This window comes from Peromyscus leucopus, chromosome 6 (assembly GCF_004664715.2).
Source record: "Peromyscus leucopus breed LL Stock chromosome 6, UCI_PerLeu_2.1, whole genome shotgun sequence".
Classification (NCBI taxonomy): domain Eukaryota; kingdom Metazoa; phylum Chordata; class Mammalia; order Rodentia; family Cricetidae; genus Peromyscus; species Peromyscus leucopus.
Window position 1 is genome coordinate 59745981 of NC_051068.1, and position 12984 is coordinate 59758964.

Sequence of the window (12984 nt, forward strand, 5' to 3'; positions counted from 1 at the left end):
TATGAAAATTATATGCTAACAGAATTTCTACTTCAGTGGAATACACACTTCACTCAGTATCAACCACCCATTTACCACCATTCATAATTAAAATGCTCTTGTGTCTGTGCCTGCAAACTCCGTATCACGAATATTTCTTTTTCAATTCTTTCTTCTTTCTACCCAGAGCACAATCAAAATTGATTTTCCTTAGACTCTTCAAACCTTAAAACATACTTATCACTTTAAATTTGAAAACCAAAGGAGTAATAAATGACAAGCACTCACCTACACAAGGAAGGGCACAGAAACAACCAATTCTCTAGATACAAAATCCATTAACTTCATAAATCTTTATGGATCAAACTGTCTAACAGTAGATAGGAAAGTATTGTGGTACATGATGATAAATCTAGCACTCAGAAGTGGAGGCAAGATTACAAGTTTGAGGCAAAGCTAACCTGGGATACATAGTGAGTTCAAAGGCCAGCATGAACTATACATCAAGATGATGTTTAAAAAATCATAAAATACACCAATAGTAAATTAAGAGTCACATAAAATTCCTGTATTAAACTGTAGCCTGATATTGTAATACAGAACAAATCATTTTCTGTTACGATGTCCCAAAAAGGCTTAATGCAAAGAGCGAAGCAAAGGAAGGTAAGCAGAACATTCCAAGCAGAGCGAGCAGCACTACCAACAGTGAGATGACAAGTTGAAATGATCAAAGCAGCAGTTACACATCCAGAAGAGGGTAGGGAGTGTGGCACCAAATGATAGAGCATTTGAACTAGAATCGGAATTCATAATACTTACACTAAAATAGCAAAGCCATGGTAGGTTCTTGAGCAACAATGATAAAAAGTAGTTAAACATACTTACACTGATAATTCATATGGTTGTATGTATAGAGACACAACATAACCAAGAAATAAACTCCAAGTACCAAACCAGAGACCATGAAATATGTCTTGCATCTGAACGACTACTGTTTGCTATCCTGATATATATGGGACTGACTGGCAAGGATCCTGTAAACTTTAAACCCCAAGGCTAGTTTGTAACAAGGTATGCTCAAAATGTTCCACAATGCAATGATTCATTTTGGATTCAGCCAGTTGTCCCAAGTCCACTGTGGTGGTTTGAATAAGATGGCCCCCATAGGCACATAAATTTGAATGCTTACTCACCAGGGTGTAGCACTATTTGAAAGGGTTAGAAGGTGTGGCCTTGAAGAAAGAAATGTGTCTTTGGGGTGGACTTTGAGGTTTTCAAAAGCCCATACCAGGCTCAGTGTTTTCTTTCTGTCAGCTGGTGGATCAGAATGTAGCTCTCAGCTACTTCTCCAGTGCCATGCTTCCCATCATTTTGATAATGGACTAAATCTTTGAAACTAGAAGCAAGCACCCAATTATATGCTTTCTTTTATAAGAGTTGCCTTGGTCATGGTATCTCTTCAGAGCAATAGAACAGTGACTAAGACAGAAGTTTGTATCAGTGGTGTATGTAGTTCTCAGACAGGCCTGACATGCTGTTTGTTAGAGGAATATAAAAGACTTTGGAAGTCTGGAATAGGAAAGTGGCTGGATGCTTTAATTGGGGTGTAGGGGGCCTTTGTAGTAGCAACATAGGAGACAGTGCTGATGGTTATTTGAACTGTGGAGGCCCAGTTCAAGAAGTTTCAGAGGGAAAGAATATTATTATTAAGTGGCCTAGAGACACCATTCTTGTGATATTTTTTTTGCGAAAAATGAGATTACTTTTTGCCCTTGTACTAAAAACCTGCCCGAGGCTAAGGCTTTTAAAAATAAAAGCATTTTGGTTTAATGGCTTTGGCACAGGAGATTTCAAGGCAACCTAGTACTGACTGTATTGAATCGTTATTAGTAGTCACTCTTACATAGATAGATAATGGAAAGGAGAAAACTGGACAAAGAAAAATACAAAATGTACAATTTGAGGAGAAAAGGGGTACCAGGTAATGTAGAAGATAGGAGTTCCAGTGCTCAAGGAGATAAAAAGTTTACTGACAGGCCGGGCGGTGGTGGCGCACGCCTTTAATCCCAGCACTCGGGAGGCAGAGCCAGGCGGATCTCTGTGAGTTCGAGGCCAGCCTGGTCTCCAAAGCGAGTTCCAGGAAAGGCGCAAAGCTACACAGAGAAACCCTGTCTTGAAAAACCAAAAAAAAAAAAAAAGTTTACTGACAATAAATGGACTAAAGGAGGTGGTGACCTCAGGGTAAGACCCCACCCAGCTAAGCTTCCAAGTTGTGTAAAGGAATTAAAGAAAATCTTAAGCAGTGAAGGAAGCTTTCAATAACAGAAAGCTGATACAAATGTAATTAAACAAGTTGGACAAGTTCCAGCCATATCAAATAGTAGAACAAGTCAGCTTGGTCCATGTGGTTATGGCTTTAGAATCAAGGATACAAGAAAGGACTTGTGGAATCTCCCTCTATACTAAGAAAGCCACTGAAAAGCCCCTAAGGCCAGGCATGTGTCAGGAGTGTCCCCACATAGAGGTTCAGAGAGGCCAATGCATGAATCTGTGAAGGTGAAACCTGAATAATGTTGGAAACCCCAAGATGAGTTAAAGATGCCAGAGTCATGGGATACCTGCCATGGAAAGTGGCAGGCGGGGAGTGGAACAAGCCCAAGAGAAATAAGTGTGTTGCAGTCAACAAAGCAGAAAAGAGTTGGAGATCTGAAGAGCACACTGACATAAGGCATGGAGATTCAGAACTTGGAGTTTGCCCTGAATTTCCTTACCATGCTCCCTTTCCTCCCTTTCTGAATGCTTATATATATTCAGTGCCATTATATGTTGGACGTATGTGATCTTCTTTTTGATTTTGATTTTACAGGGGTTTACAGTGTCTCAGAGTTTTAAAGTTGGACTGAATGAATTTTTTGCACTATATGGCTACAAATCTATAGGGGCCAGGGAGTAGAATGTGGTGGTTTGAAAAAGAATGCTCCCAGAGGCTCATACATTTGAATGATTAGTCACTAGGGAGTGGCACTATTTAAAGGGATTAGGAAATATGGCCTTGTAGGAGGGAAGTATGTCACTAGGGATAGGCTCTGAGGTTTTCAAAAGCTCAAACCAGGCCCAGTGTTTTTCACTTTCTTTATCTCAGCCAGCAGATCAGAAGTTCTTAGATACTGCTCCAGTGCCAGGCATGCCACCAAGCTCCCTGTCATGGTAATGTACAAAATATCTAAAACTGTAAGCAAACCCACAATTAAATGCTTTCTTTTGTAAAATTTGCCTTGGTCATGATGTCCTCAATCTGTTATCAGATGTTTAACATTAGAAAAATGCTGGTTTTCATTGGAATTATGTGGTAAAGTTACAAAGACTAGGAGTTAATTACTATGAGTATGTGGTGATATATGGTGTACCCTAATAAACCTTGCCTTGGGGACTGGAGGACAAGAGCCAGCTACTAGATTAGACATAGAGGCCAGACAGTGTTGGCACACACACTTAATCCTATCACTCAGGAGGCAGAGATCCAGACATCAGTTCAAGTCCACAATGGAAAAAGAGCCAGGCAGTGGTGGCAACACAGCTTTAATCCCAGTACTGGGAAGCACACACACTTTCAATTCCAGGAAGTGACATGGATGGGCAGAGAAAGGTATATAAGGTATGAGGAAACAGGAACTAAGCAGTTCAGCTGAGACCCTTTCAAGTGAAGACTCAGGATTCATGGAGTTGGTGAGGTAATAGGTTGGCTGTGGCTGCTCTGCTTCTCTGATCTTTCAGCTTTCACCCTGTATCTGGCTCTGGGCTTTTTATTAATAAGACCATCTAAGATTCGAACAATATAAGTACCTATATGAGGGCCCAAAACAGCTTGACCACACAGCTGCCATGACAGGATTAGGGGCCCTGACACAGCTGTGACAAGCTTACTGACAGGCAACACCCAGATCCAGAAAAAGCCATATGCTAACATCACCCAGGGATCCACCCAGAGATGGGCCAGCATTTAAGGAAAAGTACCCAACATCCCACACATTTCAATCAATAGACAAAATTAGATAAGATCATCAATGTTCCTGAATCTAGCACACACCCATTTCCTTTTCACATATACCCCTAGACAAATGTCAGCCAGTCAGGGTCCCTAGAAATCCTCTCACCTCAACCTCTGCTATGATAAAAAAAACAAAACAAAAACAACAACAACAAAACCCTACCCCAACTGAGCTTGGGACTCTTTGCTCTCACTGCTGCATTGGACAGCTCCAAGCTTAAAATAAAGGCTCTTTGCTTTTACATTTTTTCTGTCTTCATGGTGGTTCCTGCGATCTGGGCACAACATTTAGACAATAGGAAATTATTCAACCTTTTGCGGAAAATGAAACCTTTCCAGGCACAGTAACATGTTTCTAAGCCCAGCACTTGGGAAGCAGAGTTCAAGGCCAACCAGAGCTACATGGCAAGACCACCACACTCTCCTCCCATAGTTTATTTAGGAAATACAACTGAAAATATGAGTTACTTAAAAGATTAGTTTTGTAGCAGTATCTTTACCTTCAATAGTTTAAAGCCTTAGACAGTTCTAGAATCATGCCATCATCTACCTCCCTAAATAAAACATTCCTCTATTATACTTACTTCCACTTGCTGGAACTTTGAAATTTTAGTCTTTCTTCCACATGCCAACTCTTCATACACCTGAAGATAGCAACTATATAAGTACAGAATTAAAGACTGAACAAGTCCTGGATATTTCAACTATCCATTCTCTGCTTCATATTAGTCTTCAGAGCCTCATGAATTGTCAGTGTTTAACTAGACCATGGTACCCAAAAGCAAACACTCCACATATTCTGAGACAAATACAGTTATTTAGTCTGGATATTATGTAACTTCCCTGTTTTGTTTTCAATTACTTTGCAGAACAAAGTGACTATTGTTCTGAATTTGCTTGACAAATAAAACAATGCAAGCAGTTGCTTGCTGACTTTTTTATTCTTTGCCACTTTAGTTATCTAACAATAAAAACACACAAAGAAATGTATATAATAAAGATGAGCAAGTTCTGTAACTTAGAAAATGAAAACTCATGCTCATAGATACAAAAATTTCAATGGCGAGGTTCCTTTTATATTCTTTCAAATTCTCCCTCTAACCCATAATCATACCCTGATTTTTAAAAATAATCATGATCTACTTAATTATGATTGTTAATCATTCTTGCTTTTTAAAGGAGCTTTACTATATATTTATATAGCCCTATAGTACATTTTTTAGTTTTATTTGGCCTTATTTGCCTAATCACTTTGTCCTTGTTTAATTTTTCAGTTTAAAAACTACACATTTTCTGTTTTACATATTTTAAAATGGCTTTTAAATGTATCCCAGGAAAATAAACATAATTAAAGAATCCAATTATATATTGTGTGTAGCCTTAATGCACTCATGCCTCAGATATCTCTAGAGTTGACTAGAAATTTTTCATCACATAAAACTTAGAATTTCAGAATCTCAAACTTAAAAAACTGAAAATAAAACTCATTGTTCAATAAAATGTTAGACAAAGGCCTAAGAAGATGGAATAATTTCCCTATTCGACTAACAGAGTACTTGTCATCACTAAGCTATTTTCTGAGTCTCTGAACATTTATGAAAGAGCCTGGCCATCCACCTCAACCAATGTTAGTTCAATGTAGCAATTCCCTGGTTACAGCACAAACCACAAAAAGAAACAAGTGAGAAAAAGTAGAAAAGCCCCTTTAAAAGTTTAATTTTGTGTGTGTTTGTGTAAGCATGAGTATACACATGTGCTTGTGCACATACAACAGGCCAAAAAGAGGGTAATAGCTCCCTTAGAGCTGTTACAGGTATATACTGGACATCAGGCTCATTATGTGGGTCCTGGAATCCCAACTCTGGTCCTCATGACTGCATAAATACTCTTAACCTCTGTGCCATTGCTCTGTCATCCAAACAGACATCAGAAGTTTTTTTTTTTTTTTTTTTTTGTTGTTTTGTTTTGTTTTTAAATGCTGGTACATAATTGAGAGAAGTGACAGACACCTACCTATGTATTTAAGTACAAGAACTAAAAACATGTATACTAAGTAAATCACGTACAAAACAAAAAACAGTACAGGAAAACCTTTCCATACTTGTAATTCCCCTATGAACCTGAAGTACTTTATGTATCATAAAAATCGTATTTTTGCTTGACTCTCCTCTTTCCCTTTAAATTTTAAGGAAAAGTGTAATTTTCCCATGTTCTGGCATCATTATTATGTTCATACATGGTACACCTAAATTTCATACAAAGGAATCCATCAAATTCTTTTTCTCCTTGGGTGAGATCCTATTAAATTAATAGAAATTTCTCTGCAAATTTTCAGTGTCATACACAATTTCAAACTTGTCTACTAAAGGTTCACAATGGCTCGCTCACCTGAACCTTATGACTTCTGTGTTACTAAATTTTAATGAAGTATTAACTACAGAACTGGTCCCTCTCCAGCCAAAAATTAAGGAAAGAGAAGGGAAGGAAGCTATCCACATATATGACACACATCCTACCAATTTTACGACATTCTTTTTTTTTTATGGTTTGGGCTAGTAAACAAGCAGACATGAACATGTACTTCTGAAATAAAGTTAATATGAAAAATAAATTAACAAGCTCATGGTCTTAAAATAATCCATAAGCAAAACAGGATTACCAAAAAAAAGCTGTTAAGAGAAAAATATATAACACACTTAAAAATATGGTAAAGAACAATCAAAACATAAGACAGAAAAAGTAAAAATAACCATAGGCATCTCTTGTATTTAAAAAAAGCTGAAGTTCTATATCCTGGGTTTACATTTTTTACTAGTTCATGTTTGTCAACCACATAAAGTGCAGTTCCTACACAAAGAACCAGTTGTTGTGTGATATTTTGTTTGTGTTCTGACAAATAAAACTTGATTGGAGTCAAAGGGCAGAGCTAGCTACTAGTTAACCATAGAGGTCTGGAGTCTGTACAGAGAAGAGAGAGGAAGCGATAAGGTGGGGTGGAGACAGGATCTCAGCCCCTTGGGTTGGAGAAACCAGAGAGGTAGAAAGTAACTGTGGCTGCTCCCCTGCTTCTCTAATCTTTCAGGTTTTTATTGGTAAGATTAATTAGAATAACACTTTATCTGATGCCCAATGTGGGGCTCAAACCCACAATCCTGAGACTGTCACATGCTCTACCAACTGAGCTAGATGATACAGAAATGACATTGCTATTTACTCAAGTTACAAGAAATAATCAGAAATAAAAATCCATCCCTTATATACAAAACACATACCAGATCCCATTAGGGTCTACCAGACCCTCTAGCACAAGGTAATGATGAAATTGTTCAACTATTGGTAGGAAATGTGCTAGAAGCTTCAGAATTTCATTTAAAAAAAAAAAGACACCATATCAATAGCAAGGGTTTGGAAAAAGATTTTTCTATCACTTGGCAACAAGCCAAGGAAAGTATAAGGAAATGTCCTACTTGTTCCTGGTATAATCAAACTCCACTACCTACAGGAAGTAACCCAAAGAGTACTCAAAGAAAAGAAATTTGGCAAATGGATATATTTCATTTTGCAGTTTGGTAAATTAAAATATGTATACCACACCATAGATACATATTCGGGATTTCAGTGGGCAATGACTTTGAGTTCTGAAAAGGCTGATTCTGTAATCACACATTTGTTAGAAGTTATGGCCATCTTGGGGATACCTGTACAAATTAAGACTGACAATGTTCCAGCATATGTCTCTAGTAAAATGAAACAGATTTTGCATGTTACAACACAAAACATATTACAGGTATACTACACAATCCTATAGGACAAGCAGTTATAGAAAGATCTAATTGAACTCTAAAGCGTATGTTTAATAAACAGAAAGGGTAATAAAGACACTCAGAGATAGACTGCGTAATTCTTTATTAACTTTGAATCTTCTAAATGCTATGAGAAAAGAATGCCAGCTACAGAAAGACATTAGGTAATAGAAAGAAAAAAAAAAAAACTACGGAATTAAATCAGCCCATATACTTTAAGGTTGTGCTGTCCTCAGAATGTAAACCAGGATATGTCACATTGGGGAAGAGGTTTTGTTTTTGTTTCCACAGAAGAAAAGCTGTGGATATCATCAAGATTGATAAAGATTAGATTTGAACAAGAGAGAACTCTTGATTAGAAGAGGTGATAGGTCATCAACCAATGTGACCATTTGATCTAAGCTAATTTATAAGACTAATAAATAATTTTTATTTAATCAGATATACCTTGCCACAAGGGAAATTCCTCAAAGTTAGGGTTGGGGCAGGGTTTTGTTTTTGTCTTTATAGGAGAATAAAGGCATCCAGCTAAAGAATATGAAGACCACTGGACAAATTAGACATCTGAAGAAAAAGGATGAATCATCCAGAGAAAATGTGCCAAGAAAAAGAGTACACTGGCCTATTAGTATATCACATTTCCAACAGGATAAAATTTCATAAATCTTCCCAAATGTTTGTTTCTGCTGTTCTTGTAGTCCTAGCTCAATTAAAAATTAAAGGTGGCTTTGGAGTTGTGGAGTGTGGCTCTCTCCTTCTCTAAACCCAAGCATGCTTGTTAAAAAGAAAATCCAAAAATCTCTGTATCGTGTCAGAAGAGCCACCTGATATAGAAGAAAAACCAAAATTAAGGGACTATTCTATTACCACTAATCTCATAATCCTTTGGTTTTGACTCTTTAACACTTTTCTTAAGGTATAAATATTATCTCAAATTTTCTAGAAATTAATGTGTGTGTGTGTGTGTGTGTGTGTGTGTGTGTGTTTTAAACTTTTTGTCAAGATATTAATGGTCACATAGAATATTAACTCATTCTAGAAAAAGGTTTCATCTAGCTTCCTATACGTGATTTCTGGTTTGATTCTCTATCAGGTAACTAGGAATTGAGTTTTTGTACTCTGGATGTACTTAACAAATTATAGTCTTTTAACTTCTTTGAGATCTGCTGCATATGACATTTAAAATGTTTAAGTTTTCTGCAGTGAACCATGACCATGCCTAACAGTGACCTTTGAGGTCTCTAAAAGGAGGATGGGGCCCCACAACAATGATTCCACCGGGACTATGGTAGCACCACTAAGCTGACAAACACCACCCAAAGATTGGCTTTGGACTCCAACTACTCAGAACAATTTCAAGATGGCTAGCTGAGATGGTCCAACCTCACACACTACTCTAGCCAACACTTGAGATAAGTTGTGCACTTTCCCATTACCCAGAGACTGGACAACAAATGATTTAGCTAGCTTTCCCAGGACTTGACAATTATCTCTCATTTTTTTCAGGATCCCCTACAGATGTCGTTGCCCCCAGACAGCAGGAAGTAATTTTAAGAACACAACACTCACATTCCCAAGAGGTGGGGTGGGCAGTTTTTGGTTGTTCAGTGGGTTATAGTTATTTGTCATCATTTAGGGGGGTTGGTTACAAGTTGTTATTGGTAATGATCATGAAAAAATCTGAAGGAAATTAGATTCAAGGATCTTGTTCTGAAAAGAAAAAGGGGGAATATAGAAATGATAGGATAAAAATGTAGATTATTAAATCAATTTTTACCAAAAAAGCAACTACTCATCTTAAATATTTTACATTGATATTGATTTTTATATATTGATGCAAATTTGAGGTTATTTCTGTTATACTGTATATACATTTTTACTCTTAAGATATTTTTGTATATTGACACAAATGTAAGGTTATTTTTGTTAGAACATACTGTAAATACATGTCTACTCTTGTTCAAGATATTATACCTATACAGCTCATTTAACAATGTAATATAAATTTCTAGTCCTTGAAAGTTGTTATTATAAACTATTTAGGACAATAAAGAAATTCAGGTTAATAGTTAGTTACCTGTTACAATCAAACTTATAGTCATGTTAGGTATGTTTTCAAGGTCAAACAGATTTATTTTAGATAGGTGGTCTTCAAACACTTCAGAGACCTACAGAATATGGCATATAAGATATTTGTTTGGTTGGTTGTTTTTAATTTTATTTTAATGATTTTTCAAGACATGTTTTCACTGTAAAACAGTCCTGGTGGTCCTGGGACTCACTCTGTAGACTAGGCTGGCCTCGAACTCACAGAGATCCCCCTGCCTCTGCCTCCTGAGTGCTGGGATTAAAGGCATGCACCACCACCACCCAGCTGACCTTCACATACTTCAGAGACCTACAGAATATGGAATTTAAGATATTTTAATAGCATAAGGTTCTTTTTGTTATGACAATGAGACATGTCTGCTCCTGGCAGCAGCAATATACTTCAGAGAAGATGATGGGCATCAAAGAAACTCCACATGGAGTTTACTTTCTTTGTGGCAAAAGTCACTGGGCTTTCAAGAAACTACCTTTGCCTCAACTGCTGACAGTATGCTGTCCAAATTGAATAAGCAGGACACAAAAGAAAGGACTACCAATCCTTGCCAAGACAAGATGGGACAGTCCTTCAAAAATCCTACTCCACAGAAAAATCTGTCAGATATTCTAGGCCTGCAGGCCAAAGATGGCTGCCTCAAAGTTACAAAGGAATCTTGGGTGACTGTCCAGGCAGCCATTTCTGTCATTTCTTAATTTTGGCAGTTGTTTGCTCTGCACTTCCTGCTTAATTGGGTAATATTATATCCTTCTCTGGTCTCTGATGGAGTTGAAGACTACATAGTTACAGTTTTCCTTGTTGAAAAGAAACAAAGGAGGGGTAAAGTGTCTAAGTTTGAGAAACACAAAAAGATAGTTTTGGGTTGATAATGCAAGTTAGGATAGAAAGTGAATTAGGTACAACACTTTGGATTCACCAAGCTAGGATAGATAATGGAGTATTTTCTCCTAATTTGTCAAATGCTAATGGACTAGACATTGTTAATGCAATTATTCCTGGTATATATTTGTATATAGTTATTATACTTATTTATATACCTTTTCTATGTTAGTTAAAACCTTAGCATTTTATTAGACAAAAAGGAGGAAATGTATGATATTTTGTGTTCTGAAAAATAAAACTTGCTAGTCAGAAGGTGGAGCTGGCCACTAATTAACCATAGAGGTCTGTACGTCTGTACAGAGAGGAGACAGGAAGTGATAAGGCATGGCAGAGACAGTGTCTCATCCATTTTGGTCAGAGGAACCAGAGAGGTAGGAAGCAACTGTGGCTGCTTCTCTGATATTTCAGGTTTTTACCAAGAAACCTGACTCCTGGCTTTTAATAAGATTAATTAGATTTGTGCTTCAACCAGCTATTTATTTTTAAAATGTTATCTGCTTTTATTTTCTGTAAGTGTTGACTTTCACGGTCTGCGTGCTAGATGCAAACCTACTGCCTATAAAGTGCAGGAGGGCTAGCTGTTTTCTACTGGGACTGGAGCTGCAGATGGCTGAGCTTCCACATGGAAAACAAACCCAGTTCCTCTGTAACACCAGCTCTCATAAGAGAGCACTCAAGCCCCAAGTTACATTATTTTAAACACATAACAAAGGCTGGTTTAATAAACAATTACCAAATTTTCAGGCAATGCAACTACAATCAGCTAATGTTTTGCAATGATTGTGCACCTACACACTTTTTTTCTGGGAAGAAGGGCATTGTGCAGCAGACAACGATACTAACAATGAAGGCTACAACTAAGCTATACACCTAGTCCCAGTCTAGTATGCTTTTTTAAGATTTTAATTTTTAAAATTATGTGTGTATGTGTGGATCTGTGCATATAAGCACAGTGCCCTTGGAAGTCAGAAGAAGATGATGATGGATCTCCAGAGTTTCTGTGAGCCACCTGATATGGGTTCTGAGGATAAAACCCTGGGAGTCCTCTGGAAGAGCAGCAAGCACACTTTACTTCTGAGCCATCCTTCCTGGCCCTGTTCTATAGACTTGTTAGTCTAAATTATAAACAAAACTTATAATACAATTCATTATATAATCAGTGTTGTATAAATCCTAGGACTACTGGATCAAATCAATACATAATGGGTTATATTTAGTTACCCAACAATTCATTTCCTTAAAATATGAGCTATTGCCTAAATAAAAATAAAATTGCAGGTATTATAGTTCAAGTATAACTTTCTAGGAGACAAATGGGGCCACATGTAATTAATACAAGTCTACCCAATAATAACCACTATAAAGAGTAAAAACACCCAAGTAGTTACTAATATTCTCGTTTCTGAAAACTTCTGATTGAGATGACTAAGGTTTGAAACAACTGTAATGTGGGAGCTCACAACTGACTCAGTTTCTCAGTTTGAATCTGAAGTCTATTCTGAGTCAATAGAGTTCAAGCTTGTTTGCTCCAAGGCTGTGAGAAAGTTCTGATTAGCCCACAGAGTCTCATTGAAGGGCTATGAGAAAGTCCTGATTAGCCCACAAGAAGGAACACACTATCTAGCTGGATGTAGGCTGCTGATGCCAGCCACAGGTACATTGAGATAGAAAAACTCCCTGTTCCTTGACACAAGGCAGGATAGATAGTGACTAAATGCCTGTGCTGTGCACTATTCTACCTCTGTCTTTCAAAACTGTATATACGCTGGCTGTGAAATAAACTTGGGGCTGTCCAGCATTGACGGGCAGACCTCTCAACTCTTTTCTGTCTTCTTCATTGTCTCTTTAATCCACACACCTCTACCCAGCTACCCAGCTGACTGTTAGCAGGCCGACACTGTACTTCCTTTTTTAAGCTTACAGACAAATCTACTATTCTTGAGGTAACATACTACCAGAGACTAGACAGGGGACACCTCTACAAGAAAGATAAGTTCTAGGATTGATGCTATATTAGATATTGGCTTCTAAGAGTTTATCTGATTTTAAGAAAATGGTAAGCAAAGGTATATGAAATAATTTTAGAATATTAGAAGCACAAAAAGGATGAACATAGTAACAAACACTCATAAACCCAGCATTTAGGGATAGAGGCAAAAGGACCAGAC

The 12984-nt window shown here is 37.3% G+C and overlaps 1 protein-coding gene across 4 annotated transcripts in view; it reads right to left on the reverse strand.

Moving 5' to 3' along the window:
* Rbm46 (RNA binding motif protein 46) overlaps positions 1–12984 on the reverse strand; it is a 49734-nt gene that overhangs the window by 14607 nt on the left and 22143 nt on the right. The window contains exon 5 of one of the 4 annotated variants that reach the window (XM_037206685.1): positions 9424–9540. The exons of the other annotated variants lie outside the window; for them this stretch is intronic. Within the exon in view, the coding sequence (XP_037062580.1) occupies positions 9527–9540 (14 nt within the window). The 3' untranslated portion in view covers positions 9424–9526. Of the gene's footprint in view, positions 1–9423; positions 9541–12984 lie in introns of those variants that run through there. 4 annotated transcript variants of the gene reach the window in all.